The sequence below is a fragment of the Vombatus ursinus genome, unplaced genomic scaffold (genome assembly GCF_900497805.2).
Source record: "Vombatus ursinus unplaced genomic scaffold, bare-nosed wombat genome assembly UNPS02014818.1, whole genome shotgun sequence".
Taxonomy (NCBI): domain Eukaryota; kingdom Metazoa; phylum Chordata; class Mammalia; order Diprotodontia; family Vombatidae; genus Vombatus; species Vombatus ursinus.
In genome coordinates, this window is record NW_020954596.1 from 7,407,149 (window position 1) to 7,428,530 (window position 21,382).

Sequence of the window (21,382 nt, forward strand, 5' to 3'; positions counted from 1 at the left end):
GCCCTGACATTGGGTTCCAAAGTCCCTTCCAGCTCTGGCGTTCTGATTTCTAAGGGCCATTCCAGACATTCTGGGCTCTGAGGGTCCTTCCAGCAGACTTGTTCCAATGAGTCCTGTCCTCTATGTTCTAAGCACCCCCCCCAACCCCATTCAATATTTTTGGCTCCAAAGTTCTTTCTGTCACTGACGTTCTTAGGTTTATCCTTTAGTGGTCTAATTGTCCACAGTGTGACCTTGGGTCAGTCCCTTCCCTTCTTCTAGAGCTTAGTTTCTGGCTGAGGATCATGAACCTTCTCCAAGCTTTGAATAATAGGGGTAGGAGGGGAGCATTAATATAGCCCCCACTGTGTGTCAGGCACTGTGCTGAAAGTCTTAGCTCATGTATATCTGTCTTCTAGAATGTCAGAGCTGGACATTAGCAGAGACTAGATTCTGATCAGTCCACATGTGATTGATTATTCTCTGTCCCAGGCACTCATGTGCTAACAATGACACGGAATATCAGAGCTAGAAGGGGCCTTAGTGATCCCCCTTCACCATCTTACAGAAGGGGAAACTGAGGCTGGAGGGGCCTCGGAGGAGTTGGTGAAGGTTGGCAAGTTGGAGGGGCTGGAATCAGAGACTCCTGGAAGCTATCAGGAACCCTGGAGACAATCTTAGTCCAAGCCCTTTATCTCGTGGCAAACAAGTCCATCCCAGGCCTCTCCTCCCAGCTGCCTGGGTGCAGCTGCAGACCTGTCCCAACCAGTCCAGTCCTATACATTCTTTGCTTTGTTTTCACCCCCAGCAATATAGTATTTTTAGCAACTGCTAAGAATCTTACCTTTTTTTTCCCCTGGAGGCAATTCCAAATACTATCATAAGGCCCCAGAGCTCTAAAGCTATGAGTAGGCGTGCCTCCAAGGGGTTGACCTTTCCTCCAGGCGCCCCACCCCACCTGCAGCCTCTCCAGGAAGCAGGTCTTTCATCTCCTAGGGATTGGAGGAGTCTAATTAGGGGACCAAGCAGGCCCCTTCTGACTCCTCCCATTTTTTGATTTTGTGACTCCGTGGTGGCAGTACAAAGAATCCTGGATTTGGAATCAGAAGAACTGGATTTGAATTTTTGCTGACCTCAAGACCTTGCCCTTTCCTGGGCCTCAGTTTCCCCAGGCGTTAAGTGAGGAAATAGAACTATAGATGTCTTCCAAGGTTCCTTCCAACTCCAGACCCCGTAATCTCAACGTGGGACGGAGCCTGAACCAGGGAGTTTGGGCCCTGACTTTGGTGCCTGAGTCATTCTAGGGCTGGTGGACATAGGATTTGTCTTGGCTTGTACTCTTTCTGTGGTCTTTTTAGCCTTATTGTACTTTGTTAGGTTTTTCCAGAGGACCCCAGGCCTCTGCTTACAGCCCACAAACCTATACACACCAACTCAGGTTTCAGCAAAGGTCTGTGAAATGTGGGGGGGATTCAGAGTTTGGCTGAGACCACCTCCAGGAGGGCAGGGATGCTATGGTCTTAACTGGGAGATAAGCAGGGGTGTGCTGGTGGTAAATGTTTAACCACTGGTTGGGGGGAGGGGGAGGGTGGAAATTATACACACTTTTAAGTTTAATCTGCCTCATTTAGATTTTCTCTATCACTTTGTTAAGTCTAGACAATCAACAAATAAATTCTTTGAGCCCAGATCTTGTAGCCTTTTACAGACTTCCCCCCCAAGTATAAACATTCATGTTGAAAATTTAACAATCAGCTCTTGTGATAAGACATAAACATAGATAAATGCTTATTCTCTCCCTTCCCTCCCTATCATTCTATGAAGAATGTTTGGTGATGTCTGAGAAGGAGGAGAAAGGACATTCTTGGTAGCATATGCAGATTGTTTTTGAAGGATGTGGCATTTGAGTTGATTGGAATTCAACAGGGGCATTCCAGGCCTAGAGACACTGTGCAGAGGCATGGTGGTTGCATGCAAAGGTTGGAGGGACAAGGTTGTCTGTTTTGGCTGGTTCGGAGTAAATGCATTTATTAAGCACCTACTGTGTGCTTGGCACTTGGGATGAACCAACAAAAGGGAGACAATCCCTGCCCTCTTGGGGCTTACTTTCGATCAGAAAAGACAGGCAGTGCAAAATAAGAACACTATAATTATTAAAAAACCAAGAAAGACCATCTTTGTTTTATCCAAGGAACTATCTCTTGGTTGGGTTCATTTTGGTATGTCCACAGGCATTCAGCTTGGGACTGTTCTCCAAAGTCCACATAGGAAGGCCCTGAATATAGTTTGGCAAATGGGGTGGGTAAAATTGGACTGCAAACCTTGTTGGGGATTAAATGAGTAATAATATCTGGTGAGGTCAGTAGACAGAGGAAGAAGAGGAGGGAGGAAAACAGGATTTTCAATTCTGAGGTCTAGCTTCCCTCCTTAACTTCCCTAGCTGCTTTCTCCAAAATCTTAGAGTTGGAAGGAACCTTACAGATCATCTGGTCCAACCTCCCTTTTTACAGATGAGGAAACTGAGGCCCAGAGAGATGAAGTGGTTTGCTTGATTATATATAGGTAGTAATTTTTTTTCAGTTAATAAAAATGCATTTTTCTCTCCCTCCCCTATTGGAAAAAAGAAAAAGAAAATTCTTCCAACAAATATGCATAGTCAAGTTCGTGTCCCAAAAATATACATCTCATTTCTGTATCCCAAGTCCATCGCTTCCATCAAAGGTGGGTCTCATGCTTTATCATCAACTCATCGTGGCTGGCCATTGCTTTGACCAGAGTTGTTACCTTTACAATGTTGTTGTTATTGCATTTATTATTCTTCTGGTTCTGCTTATGTCACTATGCATCAGTTTTGTATAAGTCTTCCTGAGTTTCTCTGGGAAGTCTTCCTTTCATCATTGAACAAGCATTCATTTAGCACCTACTTTATGCTATGTACTGGGAATACAAAGATAAAATCAAAAATAAAAAAGCATTTATTAGTCACCAGCACTGAGGCTACAAAGACCAAATGAAACAAACCCTGCCCTCAAAGAATTTACAGTCTATTGGAGGAGACACAGTGTGTGTGTGTGTGTGTGTGTGTGTGTGTAAGGCACTAGCGGCTGAAGAAAAGGACATTCCCCCTTCTGAGAAGGCATTCTTTCACAGAGAAGGAAGTGTATAAACTGAGCCTTAAAGGAGGAGGAAGGTTTTAGCCTCTGTGAATGACGGTTGCTCATTTTGCATTCATCCTCTGAATGGCCCTTCCTTTCTCCTTCCCCTGCAGAGCCACTGAGGAGTGAGCCCAGGAGTCAGGAGGAGCTGGTCTTCTCAAGTGGGGAGAGCATCGAGCTTGGATGTGAGGCCCAAGACTCGTCCATGCTGGCCTGGTTCAAGGATGGCATGGCGATCTTACCCACCAACAGGACCCACGTCGGGCCCGACCTGCTAAAGATCATCAATGTGTCTTATGATGACTCTGGTGTCTACACCTGCCAGCAGAAGCATTCCAGCGAGGTTCTCTGCAACTTTACCATCCGAGTGACCGGTGAGTGAGTCAGCCTCAGCCCTTTTGGGGGCTCCCATGTTCCCCTGCCCATCTGGGGCCTCCTGCCCCTACAGGGCTATGTGTCTCATGGGGGCTTCAAGGGAGGAGGTTCTGGTCATCTTGTCTTCAGAGAAGGCTAAAGCTGGGCCCCAGTCCCCCCTCCATCAACAACTGGCTTAATGACCTTGAGCAAGCCAGTGTCAGAGCTGGGAGGGGCCTCAGAGGGCATCCAGAATACAGGGGCCTAGACATGTGGTAGCCATGTAACTTCTTCTTGGAGGACTTTCCTCCACCCCCTCATGCTCGCAACGGGAAGCCTACTCCCCTGAGGCATTCCCATCTACTTTGAACCACTCTGACTTTCTGTTCAGCCCAAAAATGCTTCTTCCACTTACCCATACTCTTAGTTCCATCTGTCTTTGAGGAAAGGGCCTATAGTAAGGGTGGCGATGAGCATTTATGAATGTTCTCCAGACGTTGTGCTAAACCCTTTACAATTATCATCTCACAACCCCGAGTGGTAGGTACCATTCATTATTAGCCCCATTTTACAGTTGAGAAAACTGAGGCAAACTGTCAAGTGACTTGCCCAGGGTCACATGGCAAGGAAGTATTTGAGGCAGGATTCTAACCAGGGGCTTCTTGATTCCAAATCCACAGCTCCCCCGAGCGGCCTCAGGTCGTGCATGGTTGAGCCTGGACATTAATCCAAACTGGGCCTTGGACTCCAAATCCATGGCCCTGTTTCCCTATACCACATTACCTCATTTTCATTTGAATACAATCATCATTACATCTCATGCCTTCTCTAGATATAATACCCTCATCCCACCTCTGAATCCCAATTTCCTCATCTAGTAAATGGAAATAATCGTTATTATGATTACATGAATTACACTGTTATGATGCATGAACCCACAGAGTCATAAACACATGAATCATGATCTATTTATGCTTTAAAGCTTGAGAGAGTGTTTTCCCCACAGTGTGAGGTAAGTAGGTGTTAGCCCCATTTCACAGATGAGGAGACTGAGATTTGCCTCGGGTCACAAAACTAGCTATAGCTGAGCTGAGATTTAAACTCTGGTCTCCTAACCCCAATTCTCAGAACTCTTTTTTTTTTCCTACTGCTTTTGTCCCCTCCTTCTTCGTGGAATTGTTGATGATAAGTAAAAGAATGTAGATGAAAAGTGGTTTTTAAAAGTGCTCTAAGTTGGTATTAATAATTACTTCAGAGGGAGGACCTCACTCAGAGTCCAGAGCTCTGGGTTCTTGGTTCAGTAGGCAGTGCTGTATGACTTTGGGCTTGTAGACATAACCAGCCTCAGTTTCTTCAGTTGTCAAATGAGGATAGTAATGCCTATCGGGCCTCCTTTACCAGGGGTATTTGTAATGAGAAAATGGGCTATGCTTTCTAAAAATGTAAGAGATTACTCAGCAGGGCCCCCTGAACAATAGAGATGCCTGGGGAGTGGATTTGTGGTTGATGGAGAAGTTCATTAAACAAGTGTTACCTGAAGAGATTAGCGCCTGTGGGCTCAGAGCTCCGCATGGAGCTCCCTGCGAAGGCCTGGCCAGACATTTCAAGGTTACATCAATTAAATGGTTGAGAGAGGAGTTAGATTTCCCCAGACTTGGGCCATGTTAACTTCTGAAATTGGGTAGGAATCACTGTGGTTTCTTCCTACCAAGTCTTAAGAAAAGAAATCTTCCCTTGCAAGCTAAGGATTTCGCATGCATGGTTACTACTACGTCGTTGTCCCGCAAAAGACTGTATCTCATTGATAGTTATAGGATATCTGAGCTTGGAAGGACCTTAGTGCAGAGAGTGTTGGAGCTAGAAGGTTCCTTAGAGATCAGCTTTATCCAATCACCCCATTTTACAGAGAGAAACTGAGGCTCTGATTGGGGGAAGGGGGACTTGCCCAAAGTCAGTGTCAAGAAAGTTAGAATGTGTTCTTACATCCCCTTCACTGATGAATACATCACTTCCTTACCCACTGAGCCATTCCTGGGAATAAAGAATGAGGGAAAAAAAAGTGAGTAAATAGAAATTGCTTTAGCAGAATCAACCAATTGTCACCTACTTGTTCCTGGTACGTGCCCAGTGAAGTTTCCCAGGCTATGCCAAATGAGAGGTGGATTCTTGTGAAACCCCAAGAAACCGAAAGCATCCCAGCATCCCTCCAAGCGTTCCTGTCCCCTGGCCCTGCGGCTTCTCCCCTTACCTGATAACATAACCAGAAGCCTCTGTGGTTCAGTTCCGTTCTGCCCATAGATTAAAAATCCCATCTGTTCCCAACCCATCCTTGCCCACATCTGTTTTGCATCGAGCTCCCTGCGAAGGCCTGGCCAGACATTTCAAGGTTACATCAATTAAATGGTTAAGAGAGGAATTAGATTCCCCCGGGGCCATTTAACTTGGCACAGTTATTAAGACAGGACAGCCTCAGGACGTGTCCAGGGAGGGGTGGGCTAGGAGAGGTGTCTATCCCTTTGGGGAAGACTGCCTGACAGGCTCTGGCCTCAAAGATGATTACCATCACCTAACCTCAGGGCTTCATGGGGTCTCCATGGGCTTCTAGGTCAACAGAGTAAATGGTTTGTACTGCCTGAATTTGAAGCCCTCCTGTGACAGGGAGCTCATTACCTTTGATAGGACAGCTCATATTGTTGGGGGGAGGGACTGCATTAAGAGGAAGAGTGTCTCAGTGAGGACATGCCTGGGGGAAGCAGCCAGCCAACCTGAGGGCTGGTAAAGTGAAAATTTTTAAGGAACCCTGTCTCCTTTCTTCCACTACTCCCCTCCCTGGACTCCCTCCACCTCCATTCCAGCCCTGGCCCCCCCCTCCCCCCTTCCACCCCTCCACCCCCATGGCTAATAATAACCCCAACATAAATAGGTAATTTGAGCTTCTTTCCTGGTGGTCCTGGCTCACGGCTCTCCATCCCTCCCCCCCCATTTGATTCTGCCCAGTTCTCTGTCCTGTGCCAGGGCTGTAGTTAGAGCAAGGGAAGGAGCTCCAGAGGGGCCCCCAGCAGTAGCACAGGAATTGGGAGGCTATCACTTCAGGGAGAGCCTGCCCACAACCTCCCCCCATCTTCTGTTTGGGTGCCCTTAACCTATACCCCAACATTGCCCAGAGGAAAGGGTATCAGACTTGGGGTGAGGAGACGCCTGTATACAGCGAGGCTCTGCCACTGACTTATGGCAGGCAAAGTCTTATCCTTTTCTATACTTCAGTTTCCCCATCTGTAAAACGAGGGTAGTATCAACAGCCTAGCGTGTTTCCCAGGGATCATAATGACCAGGAACCGTGTGATAATAGCTGCAGAGAGCAGCAAGGTAGCATGGTAGATAGAGCACTGAATTGGGAGCCAGAGAACCTGGGTTTAAATTTTGGCTTTGCTGCTTGCTACCTATGTGACCATAGCAAATCTAGGTCTCATTTTCCTCATCTGTAAAATGAGGACTTGCACTCAAAGACCTCCAAGGTCCCTTTTGGCTCTAACTCTTCTGTCCCTTACTTTAAATCTAGATTTATAGCCCTCTGGTCCTAAATATATTTTAACAAAAAGATGCCCCCAAGTCCACCCAGGAAATGTAAGATGGCCAAGAGGGGGCTTCCCAGGACACCCTGGGTGGTAGGGATGTTCTAGGAGTGGTTTATGGAAGCTCCTGGATAAGAGAAACACAGGCTGAGAGCGAGGAGGTAGACTGTAATCTGCATGCTCCTGATGTTGGCCCAGCAAGATCACAGGTGCCCTCGCCCTCTGGAAATCACAGCCAAGGCAGCGGTGGTCTTGGGGAAGCCGAGGAAAGTGCCAGGTTCCCTGGGGCCTCTTGTAGCCCTCCGGCTCAAGTATCGTGTTTCTTCCCACTTGACCCAAGGCAGGAGCAGTGGCTGGTTTTGAAATGTCTTCTGACCCGTTAGAGCACGACGTGAATAAGGCCACAGTCACGGGTCCAGACGCCCACTGTTGGCTTTACTCTCTGATGTTGACCCGACCAGAGAGTGTCTAGACCAGAGGTGTCAAACAGAAACAGGGGGCCACTGAATGGTACATGCAGATCCCTGCAGACTGCACACGGACTAGGATTTAAAATGTGGTATTATCTGTTTTATTGAATTTCTACTGATTTTGTTAAATGTTTGCCAATTCCATTTTAACCGGTCTGAGTCACATTCAGGTGTGTTGTAGGCCACGTTGGGTAAGATCTTTGGTTGACGCTTCTGGTCTAGAGGATGGGGTGAGGGTGTGAATGGCTTACTAACGCTCATCCCCACGGTTGGAGACAGTGCAAAGTCCCTCTTCTCCCAATGGGAGTAAAAGGAGTATGTCATCTTGGTAGAAGGGTAGCACATTTATCACTCACTGAGCAGGGGCTCAGTGCCCACCTGTCCTGTAGACTTGGCATTGGCAAGGTGGGGAGAGGGGGCTTTTCCCATGATCCTGAGCATGGGGATGTTCCCCTATTGTCTGGGGAATACACGCCTGTCATAATGGCTCATAGCATTTAGAGTCAAAAGGGAGCTTCCAGGTGACCCTCAGAAGTGCACGGCACATAGTAGGTGCTTAATGAATGTTGGTTGATTGACTGAAGTGACTTGCCCAAGGTCACACAGATAGTAAATAGAGGGGTGACTCAAAGCCAAGTGCTCTCCCTCCAATTCTGGTCTCCTGTTTAGTACACGGCCTGCCTGAGCAGAGAGGATGAGCCCAGAGAGGACCCGGTCTGCAAAGAACAACAAGACAGGTTCTCCTCTAGCGCCAGAAATGACAGACCCCACCTCAGGCGAGGTGCTGGGGGGAGGGCGGTGAATCGGGGAGGGGGTTCTTGAAGCTAAAGTCAATTGACTTTACTGTGCTTCCCTCCTCACCTGCCAGACTTCTGGGGCTGATGACTAGGGTTGGCTGTGTCTCCTCTCAACACCCTCTGGACCCTGTCATCCCCAATCCTAGTTGGGACAGGCCTGCAGGGATTCAGGCAGGGCCCACTAACCCCTGGCCCTAGGGGTTGGTTAATCTGAGCCCTTGGCACGGGGGCCTGTGCCCTGACTGAAAAGCCGTGGCTTGGGAAGACCATAAACTTAGGGCTTACAGGGCTCTCCCTCCAAGCCCCTTATTTTGCAGAGGTCCAGAAAAGTTAAATAACTTGCCCAGAATTGCCGAGGTGGTACCTGGCAGGATGAGAGGGCTTCTGACTCAAAATCCAGCCCTCCTTTCCACTGATCCACTATGTCCTTTATAATTTATGGCAGCCCCGGTGCAAGGAAGAGAGAGCTGATCTTAAAGTCAGGAGATCTGGGTTCGAGTCCTGACTCTGACACTTATTAGCTGTGTGACCATGAGCAAATAATTTCCCGCATCTGAGACTCAGTTTCTTCGTCTGTAAAGTGGGGATAATGGTACTGCCTGTCTTATAGGATTATTATGGTGGGGAAAGTACTGTAACAACTTTAGAGTGCTCTTAAAACTTCACTGACTACTATTATTTTTATCGATGATTTTTTTGGTTTGTTTGTTTGTTAAGCATTTGTAGATCTCCTGTTGTGTTCTGGAGACCAGGTTTAGATAAGACAGGAGCCCTGCCCTCAGAGCTTACGTGGATAACTGTAGTTCACAGTTCCACAGGACAGGGCAGTAGAGAGAAACAAGCAGAGGGAAGCTTGTTTGCAGGGTGGGTGGGCTTCCTGGAGGAAGTAACCGTTTTGAGCTGGGACCAGAAGAGATTGGCCAAGAGAAGAAAGGAAAGGAGGAAGGCACCTGAGGCACAGGCTAGGGGAGGTACAGAGGCCCAGTAAATTCACTGCATAGAGAGTTATTCCAGTTTGGGGCTGGAGCACAGTATGTGTGGCAGGGAGAACTCTTTTCACTAGGCTGTGGTGGGCTTCAAATGCTGGAGAGGCAGTTGGGAGCCATGGAAGATTTTTAAGCAAAGTAGTCACGTTGTCAGATAAGAAAGTGGTAAGATAAATGGAGGAGACCAAAAACAAGCAGACGTGTTAAATTAAAGCAATTTTAATTATTTGTGTTCCCCACATCTCAAGAAAGACTGCCATTTTGGGGGGCAGCTAGGTGGCACAGTGGAAAGAGCACTGGCCCTGAAGTCAGGAGGACCTGAGTTCAAATCCGGCCTCAGACCAAACACTTGACACTTACTAGCTGTGTGACCCTGGGCAAGTCACTTAACCCCAGTTGCCTGAAAGAAAAGAAAGACTGCCATTTTGAAAGTGTAAAGGACGCCACATAGACAAGAGTCCTTTTATCTGCCTAGGGACTTTCTGTTCATAATAACACTGAAGGCTTTCAAAGCACAGTATGCATCTTTACCCATCATTCCTAACAGCCATCCAGCAATGGAAGGGACCTGCATTGTGAACACTGAGCCCTCCATCCCAGGAAGTATCTAAGCAGAGGCTGAGTGAACACACCCACACCCACTTCTTTCCCTCCCTTTGTAAAGGTCTACAAGGGATTCCTGCCCTTACAAGGAGGCTGGTCTGTGTGTTCCCTCAGACACTCAGATTCTGTCAGTGACCTTGTCCAAGACTCCTATTTTCTGGGTATTCGGAGTTGAGACCATGCTTCTGGTTGGCCAGATAAGGGGTTACTTTCTGATAGTGAGGACTTGATATGCACACGAGCAAGAGGTGGGTGTGAAGTTTATTTGTTGGTTTGAGAATAGCTTGTAGCCCTGGCTAATCCAGGCTAGATGCCCTCTCAGACCTGGAGTGATGGATGCTCTTTCTTTCCCCATTCCTTCTTCCCCACCTTTTTCTATTTTCCAAGAGTCTCCATCCTCTGGTGATGATGAAGATGATGAGGATGAAGGAGAAGACACAGGTAAGGGCTTGAGGGTACTTTTTTTCTCTTTTTGGGGGGTGGGGGAGGCAGTGGGTGCTTTATTCAGATGGAGGTTGCAAGGTGGGGTTACACATTCACTCTGAAAGCAGTCTCTCTGGCCTTGTCATTCCTTGGGGATGCTTGGAAAGGCTCCTTAATTTGCTGAAGGGAGCAAAACATGATTATTCAACCAGATGCATCTTTAATTTCTGCCTGTGGGCTTTCTCTAGACCTGGGGCCTAGCTGACCCATCAGAGGGCTTGGATCGCCTGCCCCAGGTGGGAAGAAATCCTTGTCCGCACCCCCTCCAACCCCTTTGCCCTGTTACCTTCCCACCTCCTTCGAACTCTGACCAGGTCAGCGCACAGTAAACTCTCCTAGGTCACATAAGATTGGGAGTGAGAATGTGCCTTCTGAACTTTCCCCCATTTTGGGTGAGTCAGGACTTTGCCCTCTCTGGGCCTCAATTTTGTTCATCTTTAAAATAAGAGTGCTAATAATTTCACTACTTCACAAGGTTTTGGGTAAAAAAAGTGCTTTGTAAACCCTAAAACACTGTAGAAATGTGAATTATATTGAGGATAAATAACAATAGCAGATGTTTCTGTAGTGTTTGCTGAGAGCTTTATAAATATCAGCACCACAACTCTGGCAGGGAGTAGGTGCTTTTATTATGCCCATTTTTACAGAGGAGGAAACTGAGGCTGAGAGACATTAAGAGATTTGCCCAGGTCCACACAGCTAGTAGAGTGCCTAAAGCAGGATTTGAACCCAGGTTTTCCTGACTCAAAATCCAGTACCCAGAATGCCATGGTACCTTTCAATATCCCTGAAACAAGGATACAGAGGTTACCTAGCCCTGTCCTGGAAAAACTGGAGTCTAGAAGGAGGGAGACTGAAAAATGGTGGTGGATGGCACACTGCGGTCTCACACTTATCTCCTCTCCCTCTCTCTCTCTCTCTCTCTCTCTCTCTCTCTCTCTCTCTCTCTCTGTTCAGCCCACCCAAGCTGGACGGGTCTATCTGCTCCACCCTCCAGCCTCTAGCCTTCCAGCCTTTGTTCATAGAAATACACGGGAGAAGCACAGACCAGTCAAATGATTCGATCAGGGTCACACAGCCAATAAACGCCTCTGGTAGAATTTGCTTGTTTTTTAAATTTTTAACATTTTTATTCAAAGTTTTGAGTTCCAAATTCTATCCCTCCCTGCCCCCTCCCTGAGACAGTGAGCAATCAGATATAGGTTATACATGTGCAATCACGTAGAACATTTCCGTGTTAGTCATTTTGTACAACAAGACTCAAATGAAAGAAAAAAAATGAAAAGAAGGAAGTAAGAAATATCAGTTCTTTCTCTGGAGGTGTAAAGTATGCTTCATCATGAGTGCTTTGGGATCGTCTTGGGTCACTGTGTTGCTGAGAAGAGCCCAGGCATTCACAGTTCTGCATCGAACAATATTGCTGTTTTCCGTGGAACTTGAAACCAGATCTTCCTTTTTCAGATTCCAGGGCCCAGTCCACTATACCACCTCTTCCAGGAAGCCTACCATGATTCTCTTCCCCCATCCCCACTGGTAATAACTTCCTTTGGACCTCACAGAGTGACTTGTTTCCCCTTTCCAAGGCAGTTATCAGAGCATACTGGGAAGAGCACTGGTCATATAAGACTGGTTTGTAACCCAGCTCAAATATTTACTTGCTTTGTGATTACAGACAAATCAGACAAATGTAGACAAAGCTTCTCTGAGCTTCGGCCCTCCCATTTATAACATGAGGGTAAACACAATTGTCCTTCTCCTTCACCAGATTTGAGGATAATATTCTGTATGTAAACCTTAAAGCGCTCTGAACATGTGCTAGGTGTTGTTAATGGTCAGACTAGACTGTGGAGGGCAGGGGCTGTGTCTCCTCTAAACTCAATATCTCCCTAGCATTAGGCAGCTAATCAGCGTTTGTTCAAGTAGAACTTAGAAACAGAACCAAGCAGCCGCCCAAAGACAGTTGTGGCATGGAAAATGAGGGGCCCTAGGCCACAGCACAGGGAGAATGGGGGCCCTTGGAGAGGCCCCTCCCTTGTTGAAAGGCTTTTTTTTTTTTAACCTTCCCCTGTGGGCTCCCTGAGTTCAGGGGCACTGTGTCCTCCTGCGCTAATGCTTTGGGATTGGGCTGGGCTCTCATCAGATTGTCTGCAATGATCTTGGCTTGGGTGGTTTGTCTTTTTTTTAACATGTACCTTGGAGAGATAGAGAGAAAGAGAGAGAGAGAGAGAGAGAGAGAGAGAGAGAGAGAGAGAGAGAGAGTGTGTGTGTGTGTGTCTTGGTCAACAAATACCCTGTATTTGAGTTCCAGGTCAGCTGTATGTATGTTGGCTTCTCTTCAGGCTGGCTGGAAATACGTTTCAGCGCTCAGCATCCAGCCTCTCTGAGACAGGTCCTCACTGTCCTGGGTCTGTTCCCCTGGAGCCTCGTAAGGGGAGGGGCGGTAATTACAGGCTCAGGTGCCAAGTGGCCCCATCAGCAGCCGTTGTGGGCTGCCGAAGCTTATTCATGAATATGGGGGGGTGGGGTATGGGAGGGACAAACCTCCTCATTTAGGCACAGTTCTCCCTTCTTCCCTGCACAAAATAGCAGCAAACATCAGCAGATCTTAGCAACCAGGATCCCCAAATGAAGGACTTTTTGTGCCCGAGAGGAGGGAGGGAGTGTGTGAGTGTGTGTGTGTGTGTGTGTGTGAGAGAGAGAGAGAGACAGAGAGAGAGAGAGAGAGAGAGAGAGAGAGAGAGAGAGAGAGAGTGTGTGTGTGTGTGTGTTTCTTTTGCCCCCGTATGGATATTTTTTTTTTTGAGATGCCACGTGTATTTTTAGCCCAGGTTAGAGAAGCTTTCTCTGTTCTTCTTGGAGGAAAGGGAGGAGAGAGAGAGAGAAAGTATGCTGGGGAAGGGAGGGTCATGCAAGCCACACATGTGAAGATATAAAAAGCCCCATTCTCCACTTTGGCTGAGATGCCAGATCCAGTCTGAGGGCTGCAGTGGGCAGGAGAGGCCTGAAGCCAGGCAGTAGGTAGGAAGGTAGGTGTAGACTGTTGAGTCCCAGATACAAGGGTGCTCCTGCGCCTGGGGCAGCAGCTGCAGGCACCTTCATTCCTTGGCTCTTGCCCACTACACATTTGAGGCCTGAAGGCCCCATAGGCTGTTGAGACCAGAGGTGAAAGGGAAATTCCCATCTTTGGTAGAAACTTTAACTGGATTGTTTTGAACTGAATGTCACCCGAGGCATTTATTTTGGAGACACAGTGCAGTGGAAAGAACCCCAGATTTGGGGTCAGAGAGGTAGATTTTGGCGCAGTGTATAAGGGAAGGCTTCCTAACTAACCATCAAGCTGTCCAGAGGTTGAGTGGGCTGCCTTGGGAGAGGTAATGAGTTCCCCGTCTCTTGAGGTCTTCAGCCACATGGCTTGGGGTAGGGAAGAGACTAGTGGAACACGAGGCCTACAGCGTTCCAACTCTGTGAAGTCACACTCCCTTCCAATTCCTACCACTTATTCCCTATGCGATTTTGGACCTACCCTTTACCCTCTCTGGCCCTCAGTTTCCCTCTCCACACACAAAAAAAAAAAAGTGTAGGGAAGGCTAGACTCAGTCATCTCTAAGGTTCTCTCCAGTTGTAATGCCTAGTATCTGATGTTTTTCAAGAGGGCACAGATATTCAGGGAACTCCCAGCCACTCCATTCCACCTCCACCCCCCAAACAAAAGAAGAGCGTTTAGACTAGCGCTTGACAGACTTGGGATGGATTGAGGAGCTCTGCCTCCTCAATAGCTTCAGCTGTTGGACAAAAGACTAGATTTTCTTAGGCTCACTTTCCTAACCACCTCACGCCTGGACGGTTGCAATAGCCTGCTGGCAGGTCTGTCCGCCACAAGTCTCTCTCCACTCCGGTCCATCCGCCACTCAGCAGGTGTGACATTCCAGTACATTCCAGTGGCTCCTTCTTACCTCCAGAATCAAATAAAAAATCCTCTGTTTGGCATTCAAAGCCCTTCAGAGCACGCACACACACACGCACGCGCGCGCACACACACACACACACACACACACACACCCCTTCCCAGTCTTCTCACACTCTGCTCGCATCCATGTACTCAATGACACCACCCCCCTCCTTGCTGTTCCTCGCACCAGACATTCCACAGGCCCCTATCCCTTCCTTCAAGTCCCAGCTAAAACCCTGCCTTCTACACAGTTTCTTCTAGTCCCCTCCCTGTGGATTGTCTCCCATTGATGCCGCGTCCCTCTTGTTTGTACATGGCTGTTTGCACATGTTTCTGAGAATGGATATGAAAACATTTTGGGGGCTAAAATGCAGAGCTCTGTATGCACTGATTATCTCTTCATATACAATTTACCCCTAGCTGTGCCAGAGCAACCAGCGGAGCCCGACCTTCCTCACCTGCCTCTCCATGGTGAGTAAGGCTTTACAGCAGACGGGTAGAAAGGAATGATTGACACCCCCTTACCCCTTTGACAGACTTTATGAAGTTCTCTTCTCTAACTCCCATAATATGGATTTCTGCCCCACCCTCTATTAGGTTTAGTTTTGGGGGAGTGGAAGGAAAGAAGGGCAGGTAGGTGGCCCAGTGGATAGAGCTCCAGGCCTGGAGTCAGGTAGGCTGCATCTTCGTGAGTTCAAATCTGACTTCAGATACTTATTAGCTCTGTGACCCTGGGCAAGTCACTGAAACCTGTTTGCCTCAGTTTCCTCATCTGTAAAATGAGCTGGAGAAGAAAATGGCAAACCACTCCAGTATCTTTGCCAAGGAAACTCCAAATGGGGTCATAAAGAGTTGGACACGATTGAAAAACTACTGAAACAACAGCAAAGGAAAGAATAGATCAAGCCCTGCCTGTTGGGAACTCACAGTCCAGTAGTGGAATCAGCCAGCATTTAGTAAGTGCCTACTGTATGCAGGGCACTGTCCCAGGTGCTGGGGCTACAAAGATGAATTAAATAACCCCTACTTTCAATGAGCCTACATTGTAATGGGGGAGACAAGGATATAGCAGAAAAAATTTTTTTAAAAGAAATACAAATAAATGTAACTTAGTTAAACGTGATTTGGGAGGAAAGAGCACTAGCAGACACCATCCCAGATGACTGTAATATACAACATCACAAGCGAAGTGCGTTAAAAACAAGTGTGAACAAGGTGACTGGAAAGCAGGTGGGGGTGAGCCTTTCTCCTAATCGGGAGGAAGAGCTGGGCCCTTCCCTTCTTGCCTGCCCTGGGATTACCAGAGCCAAGTTACTTTCAGCAGCCAGCCTCAGATCTCAGTGGCTGTCCAGCTGTCTTCTCCCACCACAGGAAAGAAGCAAAATCATCTCTCTCCCCAAATTGTATCTGTTTATTCAGGGTCTGCAGCACCTTTAAAGAAGCGATGTTACGGCCAATTACATCGCCCTTTCGGTCCAGGCCTCCATTAGGCCCATTATACAATTAGACTGGATTCCGGCTCGGGCAGAATGACGAGGCCTGTCCTAATTATTCAACGAATGTTCAGCCTGTTAATTATTCCAAGTGCAGTGCCCAGTTTTAATTGGTCATTTAAGTAAAGATGGGTGGTCACAGCCTTTCCCCCAGTAAGTAAATGATCAGTGGATGGGGAGGGAGTACATGTCAAGTGAAGGACCCTGGAAAGAGCTGGTACTGGTCAGTCTGCTTTTGTTGAGGGGTGTACATGGTCCCAAGACCCGTTCACCCTATAGCACTGACAAATTTTTTTCCCTTTCTGCTCTTTCACGCCCCTATGCTTCCCCTCTTCCCACCTCCCCCATTACTACTCCACATACACATAAATACGTGCACACCTGTTTTTCACCAACAAGCTTATTTCCTTGTCAGTGATTTATGGTCCCTAGCCAATGCTGGTTTGTGCATTTTTTAAAGGGTGAAAATGAATTGCCTCCTTTTCTTTAAACAAACAAACAAAAAAAAAAACCCACCTCTGCCCCTGTCAACAGCATGCCTGATTTTCATAGGAATTTCAGGAGATTTGGAGCTGAAATGGACATTAGCCATCTTCTAATCCAACCCCCACCCATCTTACAGAGGAGGAAACTGAGGCTCAGGGAAAGAAAGGGGCTTTTGCCCAAGGTCAGATAGGGTTGATGATATTTTGGGGGTAGGGGGAGATGTGTGACAATGGAATAGATTGTGTTTAAACTACTTTTGTAAGACAGGAAGAAAATACTGTTTTAGAATCAGTTAGAACTTCAGACCCTCTGAAGGCATCAGCTCTAACATGGACCTGAGTAATGGTCATCTCCATTTAAAGGCCTCCTGTGATGAAGGTAGTGGTAGGACAGCTGATTAGATCCTGAGGTCTTAAGCTGGGATGAACCTGAGAGAGTGTCTATCCCAGCCTCTCCATTTTGCATATAGGAAATGGAGTTCAACAGAATCCAGATTTGAACGCTGGTCACCAATGGAAAGGGGGAGACTGTATTTGGAATTAGAGAATTGTTGTTTGGGTCCTAGCTTAGCCATATTACTTGTGTGACCCTGAGCAAATCACTTGACCTCTTGGGCCCTCAGCTCATCTTCTCTAAAAATGAGGGTGTCAGACTGAATGACCCAGTGACCTCAGAATCTTCTGGCCGCACACTGCCTGGCAAGGAGTCCTTCTGGCTTCTGAGTATCTCTGGTGTCAGAGAGAGCCCAGGGCAGATATGTTGTGTGTCTGACCTCCCAGTGGGCTCCATCCTTAGAACCCTGGGAGGGAGGAAAGGAAGGGGGGATCTGGGGGAGGCCGGCTGCCCGAGGTGGGTGGCAGAGTTTATGTTCTCTGTCCATCCATCCCCTGTCCCTCCCCCACCCCCACATGCCCAGTAACGGCTCAACACACAAAGCGGCAATCGGAGGGAAATGGGCCCTTGGACAAAACCAGGAACAAATTAGAAATCTACAGCGGAAGCCAAAGGCAGTACCATGATGGAGAAGAAAAAGAAGACACACAAAAGACTCATAGAGTGGAGACAGGGTCTGTCTGGGGGTCCTAGGAGGGGAGGGCAGACCAGGTGCTCAGAGCCCTAGCAGTTGGCCCTTTGCCCCATTCCCTACCACCCCTCAAAATGTTGGCCAGCCCCCAGGGCCACCCCACTCCAGCTGAATTTCCTCCGCCTCTGTTTCCAGCAAGGCCCTGGGAAGGTGGCCTTGGATGGAAGTCGCCTCTGGCTGCCCTGGGACAGGTGGTTCTGGCTGTGTGGGATGCCTTTGGCCAGGAGAGTTCAGGCCCCCGGAGTAGGAGAGACTTCAGGCCAAGATGCTTAGAAATCGGCAGTCCCAAGGGCCTTGGGGCTTCTGACCCCTGTGCCCACTATGGACAGATAATCATGTTTATGAGAGAACTGAATTTGAAGTCAGGAGGCCTGGGTTGAAGTCCCCATCTATGATCCTGAGGAGCTGGGGAACTTTGTTACTAAATTACTTGTGAGCCTCAGTTTCCTCATCTGAAAAGTGGGGATATTTGTCCTACCTATTTCTCACGGTGGTTGTGAGGAAAGTGCTCTGTAAACAAACTTTAAAAGCTCTGTTCAAATGGGCATAGCTGTTATTGCTGTTATTACAAATAGAAATGAACACAGTGGATAGAGAGCCAGCCCTGGAATCAGGAAGACTTGAGTTCAAATCTGGTCTCAGACACTTAATAGCTGTGTGACCCTGGATAAGTCACTTAAACCTGTTTACCTCAGTTCCCTCATCTGTAAAATGAGCTGGAGAACGTAATGACAAACCACTCCAGTATCTCTGCCAAGAAAAATCCAAATGGGTTCACGGAGCGTCAGACATGACTGAAATGACTGAAAAAAATAACAAAAAGTGCTATTAGGTAGAGTCATGGAAAGAGTGCAAGAGTCAGAGTCAGGAAGACCAGAGTTCAAATCCTGCTTCACATACTTACTAGCTATGTGAGCTTAGGTCACTTCACCCCTCTGGGCCTCAGTTTCCTTATCTATAAAACAAGAGGGTAGAAGTCACTCTCTAAGGTCCCTTCTGGTTTTAAGTGTGATGCTGGTGGAGGTAGAGGCATGAGTCTAGTTAGCATCTTGTCTTGACATCTCACCTTGTTCTCAAGAGTGTGTGTTTTTAAATTCTTTGCAATTAACAAGCATTTATTTTCTCTCCCTCCCACCCCGGTGGGGGAAAAAAAAGTACAAAACCCTTATAACAAATATGCATAGGCTAGCAAAATAAATTTCCATGCTGGTATGCTTAAATATATATGTGTGTCATTTCCGTATCTCACATTCTGTAGCCTGAGCCCATCTCTTTGGGCCAGGAGGTGGCTAGCAGGTTTCATTATTAGGCCCCTTGGGTCACGGTTGGTTATTGCCATTGATTTAAACTCTTCAAACGTGACTCTATTTTAAACTGATTGAAACACCTTGGAAGGATCGAGCTGCCAGCCGTGGCCCTGCCCCCCACCCTGATAGAGGCAGCCAAGGAAAGTGTGTGGAGACATACGGGGATTTGCTGGCAGCCAGTGCTACCCAGGCAGGTGAACTCAGGGCCCGGGTATCCTAGTGATCTTTGGCACGGGAACCACATTGGGCACCAGGCCTTCCCAGTACCTGCCAGAGGGCAGCTGGTCTCTTTCCCCAGCCCCACCTTCACCTGCCCTGGTATTGTTCTTTCCTCCATGGGGCTAAGATTTGTGACTCCAGAGAGACACTAATAGCCAGGCCCTGATTTTCTCTGGAGTAGAGTTTCAGGAGCTGGAGAATAGGAGTCTTATAATTAGCCCAGTTAATTTTCCTTTTGTTTGTAGCTATATCACAATGGTGACAGTTCTGGGACCACAGAATGTAGAGCTTGGGGGGGGGTGCACCTTAGTGGTCATCTGATTTACCACCAGCCCACTTTACAGAGGAGGGGATGAGTAGTAGGGCAAGAATTTGACCCATGTCTTCTGATACCAAATCCTAGGTTCTCTTCACTACACTATGACACCTTCACCTGAGTTGTTAATGTTCTCTGGAAGGACAAGAATATTTGGCACACAGTAGGTGCCCAATAATTTTTTTTTAATGATGGCGTATGCTATCAAAAACCAAACCACCAGGCAGCTAGGTGGCACAGTGGATAGAACACCGGCCCTGGAGTCAGGAGGACCTGAGTTCAAATCCAGTCTCAGATCGGATACTTGACACTTACCAGCTGTGTGACCCTGGGCAAGTCACTTAACCTCAATTGCCTTGAAAAAACCAAAGGAATAAAAACAACCGCCAATTTAGTCCAATCTTTTCATTTTACAGCAAGGGAAACTGAGGCCCTCCAAAAGAGAACTAAATATTTAATATTTCTGAGCCTCTCTCTGTGTGCTTGATCCTTGGCTCTGCTCAGACCTGGGCCTTGGATGCTAGATTTCCTCAGTTTCTTCACCTGTCAAATGAGATTGGACTCAGTGCCCTAACTGTCCCAAAGTCTAGATCCCATGATCTGAAAAGTCTCCTGATAATGCAGCTACTAACTGCTCACTTCTAAAGGGCTTTCCAGCTACAAAGCATTTTCAAGTCCTATGTTATTTCATTTGATCCTCAACACAGCCCTGTGTGTGCAGCAGGGCAGGAATAACTGCCAGAGGGGGAAATAGGCTCAGAGAACATGCAGAGACATCAGAACTCTGGTCTGTCAGCCCAGTGGCCTCCTCTTGGCCAAGAGTGGTGGACCCTACATGCAGATTGGGGAGGGCACACATGGTCAGACCTAACGGGTGATTGATTGGTTTCGTTCAGCCGTACTTTGTTACAAGGAAGAATTCTGTGGAACGGGTGAGTGGGCAGACATTGGGAAGTGACCCCAATCTGGGTTGTTGTTTTAAGCTTGCCAGGGAGGGGAAGTGAGTTACCCAAGATCACACAGCTAGTTAGTGGCCACAGTGGCACTCTGCCTAGTTCAGGAAAGGCCAATCCTAAAAAGAGAGCTTTTCCCTAAGGGTATGCTGCTGCTGAACTTGGTTCTTAAAGGGGCAGGCTGGCAAGTTGCAGGGACAGACCCCAGGAGTACGGGGTGGGGGTAGGGGAAAGCAACAGCAGCAGCCTTTTCCGTAGGTGGGGTAGGAGAAAGCCATCGGGGCCAACTGAGCCCAGAAGGCCAAGGGCCGAGAGGAATTGGGGTTAAGGAGGCAGACAGCTGTCTCAGGTCCCAGGGAAGAAACCAGTTAGCCCACTTGGCTTCCCTTCCCTCCTCCCACGTCTTTGCTTGCTTTTCCCATTACCTGTTTGTAGTGGCAGAGCTCACCTTTAACCAAGGGAGGAGCCTGAGTTGCCAGGGAAAGCGTCAGTCCCCTCCTCTGTCTCTTCCCCTTCTCTTTGCCTTCTTCCCTTTCATTCTTCTCTTCTGTTCCTTCTTCTTCCTCCTTCCTTTCTTCCTCCTCTTTTTTCTTCCCTTCCTTCCTTTTTTCTACTTTCATTTCTTCCTCCCTCCCTGCCTTCTTCCTTCCTTTTTTCCTCCCTCCCTCCCTCCTTCTTTCCTTCCTCCCTTCCTTCCTCCCTCTTTTCCTTCTTTCCTTCATTCCTTCATTCCTTTCTTCCTTCCTCCTTCCCTCCCTTCCTTCCCTCCTTCCTTCCTTCTTTCCTTCCCTCCTTCCTCCTTTTCAGTAGGACAAAGAAAAGAGCACTGACCTCGGAATCCTGTGTGACCCTAGGCATGCTTTCCTTCTCTGGGCCTCTGTTTCCCCATCTGTAAAATGAGAGAGTCTGACTAGATGACTGCTAAGGCCCCTTACAGCTCTGAATCTGTGATTCCCCCTCCCTTTCCTTTCCCTTTTCTCTTCCCTTCTTCTTTCTTCCTCTCTCTTCTTCCTCTCCCTTTTCTCTTCCCTTCTTCCTCCCTTTTTCCCTTCCTCCTTCCTCTTTTCCTTACCCTCCTTCCCTTCCAGATCTTCTAACCCTGGATCTCACAGGGGACCTGAGCTGAGCAGGGGGACACATACAGAGCCTGGAGTCAGAGGAAGCTGTGGAGTCATA

The 21,382-nt window shown here is 47.8% G+C and overlaps 1 protein-coding gene across 13 annotated transcripts in view; it reads left to right on the forward strand.

Moving 5' to 3' along the window:
• The window catches only part of FGFR3 (fibroblast growth factor receptor 3), a 93,813-nt gene that overhangs the window by 34,694 nt on the left and 37,737 nt on the right, over positions 1–21,382 (forward strand). For 6 of the 13 annotated variants that reach the window (XM_027836112.1, XM_027836113.1, XM_027836114.1 and 3 more), the window contains exons 4-6: positions 3,248–3,508; positions 10,304–10,357; positions 14,769–14,819. In XM_027836112.1, coding sequence (XP_027691913.1) covers positions 3,248–3,508; positions 10,304–10,357; positions 14,769–14,819 — 366 coding nt within the window. The remainder of the gene's footprint in view (positions 1–3,247; positions 3,509–10,303; positions 10,358–14,768; positions 14,820–21,382) is intronic. The other 7 variants (XM_027836118.1, XM_027836119.1, XM_027836115.1 and 4 more) reach the window with 2 other exon arrangements.